The sequence below is a fragment of the Ascaphus truei genome, chromosome 15, assembly GCF_040206685.1.
Source record: "Ascaphus truei isolate aAscTru1 chromosome 15, aAscTru1.hap1, whole genome shotgun sequence".
Taxonomy (NCBI): Eukaryota; Metazoa; Chordata; class Amphibia; order Anura; family Ascaphidae; genus Ascaphus; species Ascaphus truei.
This window is the reverse complement of record NC_134497.1, coordinates 37,288,369-37,303,944: the sequence shown is the minus strand read 5'-3', so window position 1 is coordinate 37,303,944 and position 15,576 is coordinate 37,288,369. Positions and strand designations below refer to the sequence as shown.

The 15,576-nt window shown below is 43.0% G+C and overlaps 1 protein-coding gene across 6 annotated transcripts in view; it reads left to right on the top strand.

Moving 5' to 3' along the window:
• LOC142466822 (uncharacterized) overlaps positions 1 to 15,042 on the top strand; it is a 56,141-nt gene extending 41,099 nt beyond the window's left edge. For 5 of the 6 annotated variants that reach the window (XM_075572302.1, XM_075572299.1, XM_075572300.1 and 2 more), the window contains one exon: positions 12,173 to 15,042. In XM_075572302.1, coding sequence (XP_075428417.1) covers positions 12,278 to 13,609 — 1,332 coding nt within the window. In that variant the 5' untranslated portion in view covers positions 12,173 to 12,277 and the 3' untranslated portion in view covers positions 13,610 to 15,042. Of the gene's footprint in view, positions 1 to 11,536; positions 11,957 to 12,172 lie in introns of all 6 variants that reach the window. The other variant, XM_075572303.1, reaches the window with a different exon arrangement.
• Positions 15,043 to 15,576: the final 534 nt, after the last annotated feature.

Genomic DNA, 15,576 nt, shown 5'->3' with positions numbered 1-15,576 from the left:
ATATATATATATATATATATATATATATATATATATATATATATTTTGTAACATCGCCGGAAGAAGAGATCAGTGTATCTCGAAAGTTCGCACAAATAAAAGCATTTCGTTAGCCACAGAACGGTATCATCTATTTATTTTTTGATTTTATATATATATATATATATATATATCACCCAAGTGTGAAGAAACGCGTAGGGATACTAGTTTTTAATAGTGATGGTCACTGTACCAGACCTGTTCTCTATCTGGGATTTTCAATCAGACTCTGCGACGCTGCCTCGCGCTGACGCGCTGTTTGTTGGGACTTTGAGACGCCACCTCATGGTGATACATCAGCGATTTGGTCCCCTTGGTCCTACCTTCTCCCTTCCTCCTATGCGGAACCATTGTTCACCGCAGTTTGTTTCCGGCTGAGAATAGGAGTAGCTGCACATCCCCTGAGTTCCTGCTGGACGGTAGCTCAGAGGTGTCATACAACTTGTGGGAGCAGGACGTGTGAGCGGAGCAGCAGTTTCCAGCGTCTGGCCAATGAGTATTACTCATTACATGCTTTAATATATGCTATGTTTGTGAGTGCGCATTTGTTGGAGTTTTATGGAACATTACATTTTGTATCTTAATATAATACACTAGGATCGGGCGCTTTCTTCTCTTTTTATCATATATATATATATATCTCAGAGAAAAAGGAAAAAAGTGCCCGATCCTCGTGTGATAAAAGATAACAGAAGGTTTAATAAAACAATCATTCAGACAAATTCAAACGCACAAATTTGCCATATAATAAAGCGTGGTATGAGATGAGACTCATGCGCCAACACCGCTGGAGTGACCGCCGTCTGTTTGCTCTGCTGGAACACGTGACCTCACTATCGGTGTTCTGTTGTAAAGAGTCCTCCGGCACACCAGCGATAGCAGCGTTGGAGTTCCTGGTTAAGGGGAGTGCTGTTGCACAAAGATATTCCCAGCAAGAACGGCAGCCTGCACTTCTACTGCTCTTTGGCAAAAAATGGCTTTCAATCAGCCACCCATTTTTTACCACATACCTAAGCTCCACAAAAATATATCAGTACCACCACGTAGACCCGTTGTTTCGGGGGTGGAGTCGATGACGTCAAACGTGTCTTAATATGTCGATTCTTTTTTACAACCCATGGTGGTTAAATTAAGATCTTACCTAAGGGACACGTTGCACGTCATCGACTCCATCTCAAAAATCGCATGGAAGCCCTCTGTAATGCTGTACTGCCGATAGACCAGACCAGTCCCCAGTAATGAGGTGGGTAAGGGTATAACACACCCACAGCATTGGGTGTGCCCGGGGTGTGGTAGGGTGCGTTGCCGAGTCTGGTGAGAGAGGGTTAGTCAGATACTTGCCGAGTCCGGGGCGCCAGAGGTCCGAGTAGTGAAGTCCAAGAGCCGTGGGTCAAGGGTAAGAGAAAACAGCGTAGTCGTAGTCCGAAGCCGGGTCCAGGAATTAGAGAGGTACACGTAGTCAAATGGAAGCTGAGATCAAGTCCAGAGAGGGTACACGGAGGGCAGGTTCAGGAACGAGAGCTGAAACACAGAAGAGAGCCAGGCACAGAACTCCGAACAGCACAAATTTCAAGAAGCTATGCAGAGCGAGGAAGAAGTGGACGGACTGGGGTAATATACTGTGGTAGACCAATAGAGGGTAGAGGTGGGGCGGAGGTGCATCAAGACAGTCCCTGTGATAGGCTGAGGGACATATAGGATAATGGGGGCCCGGTGCGTGGCTGGTGTGAGTGAGGTGGCGTCCCGTGATTGGCGGGGGTGGGACCAGCTGTCCGAGGCGAGAGCAGAAAGGATTGGTTGCGCACGCGCCCTGTAACGTTCCGGCGCGCGCGACCCGGAAGCGTGGCGGCGTATGCCGCAGAGGAGGGAGACCGGATCGGCATCTGGCCGACGGAGGCGGGGACCCGGCAGGCTGACCGAGCAGCGGGTGTGGCGGCACTCGGGGCAGATAAGGGGGTACACGCTGCGGGAAACGTGTCCCCCGATTCCTTACAATACCCCCCCCCTTGAGGATCGAACTCCTGACGACCCTCCCATGGGTTGAGGGGACACTTCTGGTGGAAGAGCTTGAGTAAAGTTGGAGCGTGAATGTATTGATGGGGCACCCAAGATCGTTCCTCTGGTTTATATCCATTCCAGTGGACGAGGAACTGTAGCTTGCCTCTAGAGAATCGAGAGTCGAGAATAGATTATACCTCGAATTCCTGTTGCCCCTGTATAATAACAGGATTGGGTCTGAGAGGGCGATCCGAAAAGTGTATATTCTGAAAAAAATGGCATTTAGAAGGGAGACATGAAAGGCTGTGGGTATCTTCATGGATGGTGGAAGCTGGAGCCGATAAACTACAGGGTTTATCTTTTCGAGGATTTTGAAAGGACCCAAGAATCTTGGTGCCAACTTCGGGGAAGGTGTCTTAAGTTTGATATTCCTGGAGGAAAGCCAGACTCTGTCCCCTGGCTTATATTCCGGTGCCATCTGGCGGCGCCGATCCGCCTGAGTCTTCTGTTTCTGGACGGCCCCTAGCAAAGCCTTTTGAATCTTCCTCCAGGAATCTTGTAGGTTAGCAACCCGAACATCAGCTGCTGGAACTCCAGAAGGGGTGGAGGAGAGCGGGAGGCGGCTGGGGTGGAAACCATAATTATCGAAGAAAGGGGATTCCTGCGTCGATTCGTTCCTGAGAGAATTAATTGCAAACTCTGCCCATGGTAATAAGCCCACCCAATTGTCCTGAGATTCAGACACGAAACATCTCCGGTACTGTTCCAAGGACTGGTTCATCCTCTCAGTTTGACCATTGGTCTGCGGCTGATTTAGCCCGAGGAGAACAGAAGGGAGATGCGAAGCCTTTGGGAGAATGCTAGCCAGAATTTTGAAATAAATTGTGTGCCCCTGTCTGAGACAATAGTGTGTGGAATACCGTAAAACCTGAAGATCTCTTTAGAAAATACATCGGCCAATGTGGCGGAATTTGGAAGGCCGTTGAGGTGTACAAAATGTGCCTACTTGGAAAATCTATCCACTACTACGAGGATTGTATTCATCCCTTTGGAGGGTGGGAGTTCCACTATAAAATCCATGGATACAGCACCGACAAAGTTTATTGCAGCAAATGCCGCCGGTTCACCGGGATTTACTCTGGCTGGTGCTGAGGAAAGTCAGCACATCAGCCGCATCCAGCCGCGTCCCCTCCGTTCCCCCCCCCCTCCAATCCGCGCGCAATTTACATACCTTCCCGACCCCCTAGCTGTGCCTGCTGTGCCCCTCTGCTTCCCCGCTCCCCCGCTTACCTCACTTCAAACCTTCAGGGGAGTCGGGGAAGCCGGGGAAGCCGGGCGCTCACGTGACTGTGACGTCACCGACGTCACGCGAACGAGCGCTTGTCAACGCTACTCCACGCTGCCGCCACGCATCCTGCCGGGCGGTTTTTGCTGCAATAAACTTTGTCGGTGCTGTATATGCGTCCAAGGACGTTCAGGGATGGGAAGGGGCAGAAGGAGACCCGATGGCTTATGTCGGACGGACTTAATCTGCGCGCATACCAGACAAGCTTTCGTGAAGTCTTGAATATCCTTGCTCATATTTGGCCACCAGAAGGTATGTTTGATTAAATCCAGCGTTCTTTTGAAACCCGGGTGACCAGCCGATCTGGCAGAATGACCCCATTCCAGGATTTTGTGATGAAAACGTGGAGCGGCATACAGGAGTCCCTCTGGTATCCTTAACCTCCTGGGGATATGAGCCTGGGCTTCCATGATTTTATCCAAGATGTTAAATGAGTTGGCGGAAATTATGCAGTTAGAAGGTAAAATAGTTTCCGTAACCTTGTCGGACCTCTCTTCTGTAGCGAACTGACGTGAAAGTGCGTCGGCCTTGACATTCTTTGTGCCTGTAATGTACGAGATCGTATAGTTGAAACGAGGGGAAAAAATGGTCACAGCGGGTCTGTGAGCTAGCAGCAGGAAACGTGGAAGCAACGTCTGAGGTCTGAAGAGATCTGCGGAGTCCCTCTCCTGCACTCCTCCACGGTGATATCTGCAGCTGATGCTGCTGGATGCTGGTTAGCTTCCACATTGTTATGAGTAGGATTCCCGTTTTAACCCCCCGGAGGAGTTCACCAGTAGCTTGTGCAATTATGTTTTAATGATTTTGTGTATTCTTATTAAATGTGACCAGTATATGTTTAGCTATTCTGTGTTTTATGTTATTGTTTTGTGTTTGTTTTTGTTGTTGTTATCAGTGTTGCACTATGATATTCTCTTTTGCATTTTCCCACATGTTATGAGACATCTATCAAGACTTCTGTGACCATGTTTGGATTCTAAGGGCTGGACTGTAAATTGGTCAGTAATCACACTAGGTGATTTAAAATATTGTTTATAGGCGCCGGTATTATTGTATTATTCCGTTGTACTGTAAGTGACCTGTATCAGTCACTTTTATCAGGCTGCCTAGCTCTTTATTTTTAGGGTATTTTGTAATCTCATTAAATAATTATATTGATAAGTTCAAGGCACTAGCGCTTTATCACATTATTTTTCTTTTTTCCTTATCAGAAATGATATAGCCCAGAAAGGCGGTGGAAGAGGCACTTCTCCATCTTGGCGTAGAGCTTGTTTGCGCGAAGGCGAGAAAGGACCACCCTGGTGTGGCGTATATGTTCCTCCAGATTTTTGGAAAAAATAAGTATGTCATCCAGCTATACTATGATGAAGATATCCAGAATGTCCCGAAAGACCTCATTCATGAACTCTTGGAATACTGCCGGGGCATTACAGAGGTCAAAAGGCATCACGAGATATTCATAATGGCCACTACGTGTGTTTAAAGCGGTATTCCACTCGTCACCCTCCCGGATACGAATCAGATTGTACGCCCCTCTAAGGTCGAGTTTGGAGAATATAGTGGCTCCTTGTAGCCAATCGAATAGCTCCGAGATTTGTGGAAGGGGGTACCGGTTCTTTATTGTGATCTTGTTGAGACCCCAGTAATCAATACAAGGTCTTAATGAGCCATCTTTTTTTTTTCATGAAAAAGAACCCAGCCCCGGCTGGGGAGGTGAAATTCCGGATAAAACCTCTTTTGAGATTTTCTTGGATATAAGATGACATAGCCTCGGTCTCAGGCACGGAAAGGGGGTAAGATTTAGACTGGGGAAGTGTGGCTCCGGGAATTAGTTCTATGGGGCAGTCAAACGAGCGATGAGGCGGTAGAACTTCGGCTTGGGTCTTGTTACAGACATCCTTGAAATCGAGGTAAACACCAGGAAGAGTGGAGAGAGGTGTGGAAGACATCTCAAGGCCGGCGAGGGTAGTCACTGAGAGCTCCCCATAATCCTTCACCGAGGAACCCCACTGGTCCAATCGGCACACGGTTTGTGCAGCTGGAGCCAGGGTAATCCCAGAATGAATTGGACCTGGGACGAGTGAAAGATGTCAAAAATAATACGCTCAGTGTGACCATCCGAGGTGGAAAGTGAGGGGAGCAGTCTCCAAGGAGATGAATGCTGGCTGGAGGGGACGGCTGTTTGTGGCCTCGAGGCCGATGGGTACGCTCTTCTTCGTCAAATGAATCTGGTTCTTTAGTGCAAAATCCTGGTCCATAAAGTTACCACCAGACCCGGAGTCAATGAATGCTGAGGCTGACACCCAGATGTTGGGACCCTCGAGGATTAAAGGCAACAGAATTCTCTTGGGACGTTCTTCAGGGGGAGAGGGGCAAGAAGAGATGGTATCCAGGGAGAGCCCCTCAAACCTCTCTGGGCGTTCTCGTTTCCCGGTCTCTGGTGACAATGTCGTACCAGATGGTCAGGGGAGCCAGGCACAGAACTCCGAACAGCACAAAGCCACAAGAAGCTATGCAGAGCGAGGAAGGAGAGGACGGACTGGGTTAATATACTGCAGTAGACCGGTAGAGGTGGGGTGGAGGTGCGTCCAGGCAGTCCCTGTGATAGGCTGAGGGACATATAGGAGATGAGGCCCAGGTGCGTGGCTGGGGTGAGTGAGGTGGCATCCTGTGATTGGCGGGGGCGGGGCCAGCCATCCGAGGTGAGAGCAGAAAGGATTGGGTGTGCGCGCACCTGGAACGTTCCTGCGCGTGCGTGACCCGGATGCGTGGCAGCGTGTGCTGCAGAGGAGGGAGAGCGGAGCGGCATCTGGCCGACGGAGGCGGGGACCTGGCAGGCACACCGAGCAACGGGTGTGGCGGCACTTGGGGCAGATAAGGGGGGGACACGCCGCGGGGAACGTGTCCCCCGAGTCCTTATACCCTCACACACATGGGCTACATGCGATGTAGCCTCACTATATACCTGTATTCAGCATGCCAAAGGTCTAGAAGCGATACACCATTTTTTGAACCAAGAAGCCACATTTTGTAATACACAGATACAATTCATTCTCACAGCCATTCGTTTCATTTTAGAGCAGAATTATTTTTTATTTGAGGGTTCTTTTTATTTACAGGTTTGTGGGACGGCCATGGGACCAGATTCACCCCCAGTTACGCTAACCTATACATGGGCCTCTGGGTGGACTATCATGTGTGGGATAATGCTGCATTGGGGGCGGGTCTGGTGTTCTAAGGTCGTTTTATAGATCACCTGATCATCATTTTGGACGGGTCCCTAGAAGATTTCACCGCACAATTAAACACATTCACTATAAACAATATGGATTTACAATTCACTTTTGAAACAGATAAAAACAAAATTGTTTTCTTGGATTTGGAACTTTCTAGTACTGTCAATAATGAAATAGTAACAAAAACACATTTTAAGAAAGTTGCAGCCAATGGCTATCTTCATAACACCAGCAACCACTACAAAAAGTGGTTAGACAATATCCCCCGGGGCCAGTTTCCCGGAGTCAGAAAAAATTGTTCTTTGAACTCTGATTTTCTGGCCCAGGGGGATTTGTTAACTAAGAAATTCATAGCCAAGGGTTATAATGCAAATACTATACATGGGACTTTCAAACAAATAAGCATTTTGGATCGTAAAATACTTTTGAACAAAGCCTCCAAAAAGAAACGACCACAGTTAGAGAGTGGAGGTATGGTACATGACAAAGGTTCACACATGAAAGCACCACTCTTTATAACACAATTCTATAATGCGGCCCATAATATTAGATCCATTTTGAACAAGCACTGGAGTATCATTTTGCAAGTCCCTGTCATTGGTTCAAAGTTACCATTAAAACCACCAGTCATTTTTCATAAGGCAAGAAATCTCAAAACATGGCTAGCCTCAAGTCGTTTAAAAAAAAAGAACAAATATCAGAATGTTTAGAATTGTACAAATGGCAATTTTTCTTCCGGACGTACTAGATGTTTGACGTGCAAGCAGTTAAATAAAACAAATAATATAACATCTTTTTCCAAACTAGCTACTTATCAAGTAAAAGGACATATAAATTGTTTATCTACATTCATGGTTTAAGTCATCACCAGTCCTTGCAGATACCAATATGTTGGCAGGACAGCACGTACTCTTAGTACGCACTTCCTGTAGCATAGACGCAATATTATTCATGGTTTATCCACATAATTTGTCCAAACATTATTTGGACAATCATAATAAAGATCCTTCGTCGCTTTCAGTCATGGGTTTAGAATTAATCCCCTCCTTGCGAAGTGGAGATAGATATAAAAAATGAAACACCAGAGAATCATACTGGATTTATGTGTTAGACACATTGAGTCCCAAGGGACTAAATGATTGTCTAGATATTAGTACTATTGTATAGGGATCTCCATTAGGGCCTATACATCTTTTGGGTGAGAGGCAGAGGTCTGGTTTGAGCATGTTTAGCATGTTCCCTTTGCTTTTCATCTGAGAGGTCATTGGCCAAGGTTAGTCACATACATTTTCTACATATGCCATTCATTAAGATACAATATCCTCATAAACACACATTTAATTTAATATATCATTCATGAATATTACACTGTTTTACCATATTGGTTGTTTTTTCAAAAACAATCAATATTTAGAGAACCATCACAAATCTAATACATTAATTTTATCACAGTTCATCACACGATTTAAGTTCACACCAATACACACTATTAATAGCACAATTTACATATTGATTTTTAGTTGGGTTAATCACTGTATTATTTCATTAGGCAGGGGGCACAATATATTTTAAACACAGGTAGGTTGATATTTAGGTCAATACATTTTTAGTAATATATATATTTATATGGAATCAAAACACAAACTTTATACATTGATTAAAGTCTTGGTTCAATGGTCTTTCTTTCTTGTGTTAATCATATCATCATATATTCATTAAATATCATCAATTAATTTTTAAGTATTAATCATAATAAATATTATTTTAGCTTTTTTTTTTTCATGAGTAGGTTATATTTTCAAATGATTGTCCGGCTCAAAATACTCCTCGCTTCTCCTTTCACATTTAAGGAGAGACAATTATCAGGTAACATGTAAATTCCATCCTATTCAGGATATGTTCATTTTATCCATGCTGTTCTTTCGTCCTTAACAGGCCAATATTATTATAATTAATATTACATTTGCACCCTATTTGTGACACTGCATACCATTTATAATACTCTATTTTTGACTACTTAATTAGTTCAATGTGGTATGGGTATCACTAATATAATAAGTGCAAATGTAAACACACTGTCTATCTCAATTGATCTGTTCTAAATAAATTGTATACTAATGTAAAACTTTTACATGTGAATCTGTTTGTTAAATTCATGTATTTACCATCTATTTTTAATGTAAAAAAACTTATGTAAACTCTCTTTCATATCATTCAATGGTTATAATATCTATAAGAATTGAAGACAGATGATTGAAATCACCAATTATGAAATGCTAATTTTATTGGACATTGACACACTATATATAGTAAGCAATTTCCATTCAAGTCCATCCCCTGATGAAATCTGGTTGTGGAAGAAACGCGTAGGGTCACGTGATGAGGAGAGACCTACGGTGGCTGATTGAAGCCATTTTTTGCCAAGGAGCAGTGGAAGTGCAGGCTGCCATTCTTGCTGGGAATATCTTTGTGCAACAGCACTCCCCTAAACCAGGAACTCCAATGCTGCTATCGCTGGTGTGCTGGAGGACTCTTTACAATAGAACACCGATATTGAGGTCCCAGAGGTCACGTGTTCCAGGGGAGCAAACAGACGACGGTCACTCCAGCTGTTTTGGCGCTTGAGTCTCATCTCATACCACGCTTTGAGTTTGAATTTGTCTGAATGGCGATTGTTTTATTAAACCTTCTGTTATCTTTTATTACACGAGGATTGGGCGCTTTTTTCTTTTTCTCTGATAGGTACTGGACGGGAGTTTGTTGAACCCAGAGTAAAGAAGCAGCCAGAATCCAAGATTTTATATCAAGGTTTTCATTATATATCACATGCACATGTGATTTTCATTTAATGGACTTCAGACTTTTTCTTTTTCCATTCACACACCCACTGGCCACTATAGGTTGCATAGGCTATATATATTTGGTATATGTACTATTTCACCATTCATTAGCATCTAGTGGCAAGGGTGTTCTATTGTAACATATTGTGTTTTCTACCATCAATATTGGTTATTCTCACATAACTATTTAGCCATATATAATATTTTAATTGTGTTTTTGCATGTCTTATTTATAATTATCATCTGCATGCATTAACCATTGTATATTTTTTGTTAGAATAGGGTAATCTTTGGCCAAGTGAGTCACCCCAAGGCGCTGTCTATATTTTTTGTCAAATATATATATATATGAGAAAAAGAAAGATGCGCAAATATATCTAACAAACAGTTTTACTATGTATCTGTGGATGCTGCCACAATGTAAAGGAAACACACAGTTCCAATATATATCAAGGTGAGAAGAAACAACAAAAGGCGCAAACCACTGACCACAGTATTTAAATTACTAAACACTAATAGAATTGCAATGCAATGAAAGTCCAATCTGTAGAATGTTGGATTGAGCGGATCTATAAATGAGAAAGATAGCCAAATTTAGTGAAGTATGTATTATTGACACAATGTAAGCACAGATCCTACTTACGAAATCACAGATAAAAATGGGCATGTGAGGATAAAATCCTTATCTTGAACTATAATACAGGAACTGGTAGCCGCAGGATCAACTCCAAAGGACGCCGTCTGCTTCCGACGTCTGTACTTGCAGATCTCCTCGGCTGGAAATCTCGCGATGTCTACCGTAGCCCTACGCGTTTTGTCTAAAAAGACTTTATCAAGACTTGATAAAGTCTTTTTAGATGAAACGCGTAGGGCTACGGTGGTCTTGTCCCTTGGATTTTATCAGCCTGCTTGACTACATGCCGTATTTAAGGCAATTGGAACGTTAAACCGCTATCAAACAGCATTTCTGGCCGAATCTACACACGGGGGAGCTTTTGTTTATCTGAAGTAAAAGCGGAGCATCATCATGCAGACTTCCAGCCGAGGAGGAGATCTGCAAGAACAGACGTCGGAAGCAGACTGCGTCCTTTGGAGTTGATCCTGCGGCTACCAGTTCCTGTGTTATAGTTCAAGATAAGGATTTTATCCTGAAATGCCCATTTGTATCTGTGATTTCATAAGTAGGATCTGAGCTTACGTTGTGTGTCAAAAATACATACATACTTCACCATATTTGGATATCTTTCTCATTTATATATCCCACTCAATCCAGGATTCTACAGATTGGACTTTCATTGCATTGCATCTCTATTAGTGTTTAGTAATTTAAACACTGTGGTCAGTGGTTTGCGCCTTTTGTTGTTTCTTCTCCACTTGATACATATTAGATCATTGTGTTTAATAAAATGCAATATTTGTAAGGGGGAGAATCAATAACACAGACTCATTCGATTATAATGATAACACAAGTACAGACTCCTTGTTCCCTAAATAAAAAACCTTTAAACAATTGTATTAAAAATTAACACAGTTCTGCAATTCACTGAATGATATTAGTATAGCTTAACTAAGTCTGAATAACATCTGTGATGTCAAATACAGTAATTGGGCATTTGGTTTCTGATTTAACAATGGAGATTTAGCAGAAAGTTGGGTCATCTTTTGACTATTAATGACCTGGTACATGGTGATGTAACCGGAACACCCGGTTACTGATATGTGAGCTTCTAATGAGACACGTACAGAATGCTATTCATTGTACAAACATTTTTAATTATACGTTCACAACTGAAACTATCGACTTACTATCTATCAAAGGATTTGTACAGATTTCTGCCACTTAGTGTTTTGCAGCTAGTGAGACTTAAATCGTTAAATATTTTGATCCACGTTAAATGTATGATCCACTACATCTACTCTCCCGGCCCTAATGCTGCACATTTTGTACTTAACCCTTCATTTTTACAATGTACATCTGCAGGTTACTTTCGTCCTGAACTTTTTGTGATATGCCAACTTACCTCTCCTGCATGGCCTTATGTAAGACTGTGTAACAGTGACTTTTTTGTCTCATCTAGTACAAAGACAAGCACCAATAATCCACCCATGCCAACACTGCAAGGTTGCTTTTAGCAGTCAGGATTACCTCCTCAAACATCTGAAGTTCAAACACCCAAATGAGTATATGGAAAAGATGAGGGCAGAACAATCTTGCAACATTCCAATAAATATGAGAGAAAATGCATCTTTCAACCAGTCAAAGCAATTAATAAACAATGTAACTGCTTCTCATTCCCAAAAAAATATATTAGCAGCAGCCACAGGAAAAGATCTTGGAGAAAGTGGGAAGAGTCTGACTTGGTTATCAGACGAGAACCTATATACGACGACACAGACTGGGGAGAGACCGCATGTACAGTATGTGGGTCATGTGGGAAAGGATTTAGTGACGTATCCAGCATGGATACACACGAGGATTCACACGGGAGAGACCGCATGTATGTAAGGAATGTGGAAAGGGATTTAGTGAATTATCTAGCCTGGACACACAGGAGACACCGCATGTACATGGGGAATATGGGAAGGGATTTAGTCAGTTATCGTGCCTGAATACACACAAGAGTATATGCCCTTTTGTGATATGCCAACTTACATCTCCTTCATGATCTTTTGTAAGACTGTTTGTGTAACAGTGACTTTTTTGTCTCGTCTAGTACAAAGCCAAGCACCAATAATCCACCCATGCCAACACTGCAAGGTTGCATAGAAGTCAGAATTACCTCCTCAAACATCTGCAGTTCAAACACCCAAATGAGTATATGGAAAAGATGAAGACCGAACAATCTTGCAACATTCCAATAAATATGACAGAAAATGCATCTTTCAACCAGTCAAGGCAATTAATAAACAATGGAACTGCTCCTCATTCAAAAAAATATGTATTAGCAGCTGCCACAGGAAATGATCTTGGACAAAGTGGGAAGAGTCTGACTTGGTTATCAGACCAGAACCTACAGAAGAGGACACACACAGGGGAGAGACCGCATGTATGTGGGAATGGATTTGGCGACTTTTCCAGCCTGGACACACACATGAGGATACACAAAGGGGAGAGACCAGGTGTTTGTGGGGAGTGTATTAAGGGATTTAGTGATTTATCCAGCCTGAACACACACATGAGGACACACACAGGGGAGAGACCGCATGTATGTGGGGAATGTGGGAAGGGATTTAGTGACTTATCCAGCCTGGACACACACAAGAGGACACACACATGGGAGAAACCACATGTATGTGGGGAATGTGGGAAGAGATTTAGTCATTTATCCAGCCTGAACACACACAAGAGAACACACACAGGGCAGAGATTGCATGTATGTGGGGAATGTGGGAAGGGATTTAGTCAATTTTCCCACCTGAAAATACACAAGAGGACACACACAGGGGAGAGACCACATGTATGTGGGGAATGTGGGAAGGGATTTAGTCAGTTATCCCACCTGAAAATACACAAGAGGACACACACAGGGGAAAGACCACATGTATGTGGGGAATGTGGGATGAGATTTAGTCAGTTATCCAGCCTGAAGACACACACAAGGACACACACAGGGGAGAGACCGCATGTATGTGGAGAATGTTGGATGGGATTTAGTCAATTATCCAGCCTGAATACACACAAGAGGATACACACAGGGGAGAGACCGCATGTATGTGGGGAATGTGGGAAGAGATTTAGTGTGTTATCCAACCTGAACAAACACAAGAGGACACACACAGGGGAGAGACCACATGTATGTGGGGAATGTGGGATGAGATTTAGTCAGTTATCCAGCCTGAAGACACACACAAGGACACACACAGGGGAGAGACCGTATGTATGTGGGGAATGTGGGAGGGGATTTAGTCTGTTATGCCACCTGAACACACACAAGAGGACACACACAGGGGAGAGACCGTATGTTTGCGGGGAATGTGGGAAGGGATTTAGTCAGTTATCCCACCTGAAGACACACAAGAGGACACACACAGGGGAGAGACCTCATGTATGTGGGGAATGTGGGAAGGGATTTAGTGACTTATCCAGCCGTATCAGACACAAGAGGACACACACAGGGGAGAGACCTATTTCTAAAGAAAGGCATGTATAGGGATAACCAGTGACCAAGACGCTCACATATAAGTGCACACTTGTATCTGTGTTACGCTAAATCGCAATGAAAAGTGACTAGTTTATGGTGCATAAAACGAGCATTTTAAAGGGATAAAAAAGTTCTAACTTTTTAAATGTCGGTTATTTGTATCATTCTTATTGTGAGTTTTTTTTAAGAAAATGTTCTTAATAATGTTTTTGTTGGTTTTAATAAAATGTGCGTTCCCCATTATGCTGATGCAGTCTGCAGCCTCACTTAGCCTTGAATCGTAATAGTTTGGCCGTGACCAATTGGACACAGCCGCCCCCCCTCCACCAGCCGCTTCTAATGTAAGTTTATTTACTGTTTAGGGGGTTAATTTAAGGGGGTTTAGTGGTTAGGGTGGGGGAATTTAGGGTAAGGGGGATGTCATAATAATATTATGAGATATTAGGTATTTTAATCCCTTTGGTGATCAAGGGGTTAATGAGCTAAAGGCTGAGTTGAAATAATACAATATATTTTGGGTTTATGACAATCCCAGGCTTGTTACAGGTGTTTGCTGTGCTTAATACCAAACTTAATGGGGGTGCTTGTCATGGATAGCTACTAAAAGTGACGTGGGGTTTGGGGGGGGAGGGGGAGGAGTTCGTAGAAACTTGAGCAAATAGTGGTCTGTTGGCTTCAAAGAAAGCTAAATGTTTGTGAGTTATTTCTAGTACATTCCAGCGATGGGTGACCCATGGGTTATGCCCTCATTGAGGGACTTTATTAAAAATAAAATATCGTGTAAAGTCCTATGCTGAACATGCTAAAAATTACATGTGTGGATCCGTGGTACAGATTTGCACATAATGATTACAGACACGTCAGGTCTAGCAGGTACTAAGAGACAGATATTAATATTTCTCTTCATTTTAGGATTACGCTGTTCATATTTCGTCTCATGGTGTCCACCATGAGTGCCTGAATGTATTGATGTGACTCACGTGTATGTAAGTGTTAGTTAAGGAAAGTTATGAGTACATTTAGATATTGAAAATGAGTTTAAACGTCATGTCGTGGGAGGTGTTTTTCTCTGTCATAAAACTGTCAATCTCACAGCTGTTTTACGATGGGCTGGGTTTATGTGGTTTACATGGTAAGAAACAATATTTACATGTGCAGCGGCCGTTATTTTAAGACATCACAGCGCAGTTTGTGTGTGCTGCTGTACTCCACGCGGTATTCACGCTGCATTCCTGCGTTCACGCGGCTCTCACACCGCCAGGTTTACCCGCGGTTTAGCGCTGTTCCGTTTTCATTTAATGGTTTCGGATTTCTTTGGGTGCAATTCTTCACGTAACCGACAGGTGGCAGAAATTAATGAATTGTAATGTGTACAGTTCTGTCTGTGCTACTATGTCAATTTGCAGGTGTGTAAAAAAAAAAAAAAAAAAAAAAGATAAAAACCAAGTCAATTGTGATTTGACCTTGGTCCTTGAAGACGCTGAAGACGTTATCAAATGTAGGCGCTTCATAATAAAAACTTATAAAACTCAAAGCTGTGTGCTTTTTTCTACATTCCTACACTATCCTTGCACAATTGCTGACTGGACACGGTACAATGTGTACACCGTACATGTATAAAACACCTGATTGTAGTTATTCATTTTTAATATTTTCTGCAATTAATGCTGCAGCAGATAACATGGCGATTGTAGCCAAAATATATAAATATTTCATTTAGAACTACGATTTCTACAAATTTTCACCTGATGTTCGTGGTTGGAAGCGTTCTATAAGAAAAACCTTAAGTAGCGATCAGTCTTTTTTTCGCATGCCCCTCCTGCCGGAGATACAAGAGGGTATTGGGGTGTGGTCCCTGATTTTTACAGTATTTTTGATCATGGCAACTTCAAAAGGAGAAAGGTCGGGTTTAATCCATATAAGATTAGTCAATACCAATCCAGCAATGTAACAGCGCTAGCACTGGCTTACAATAA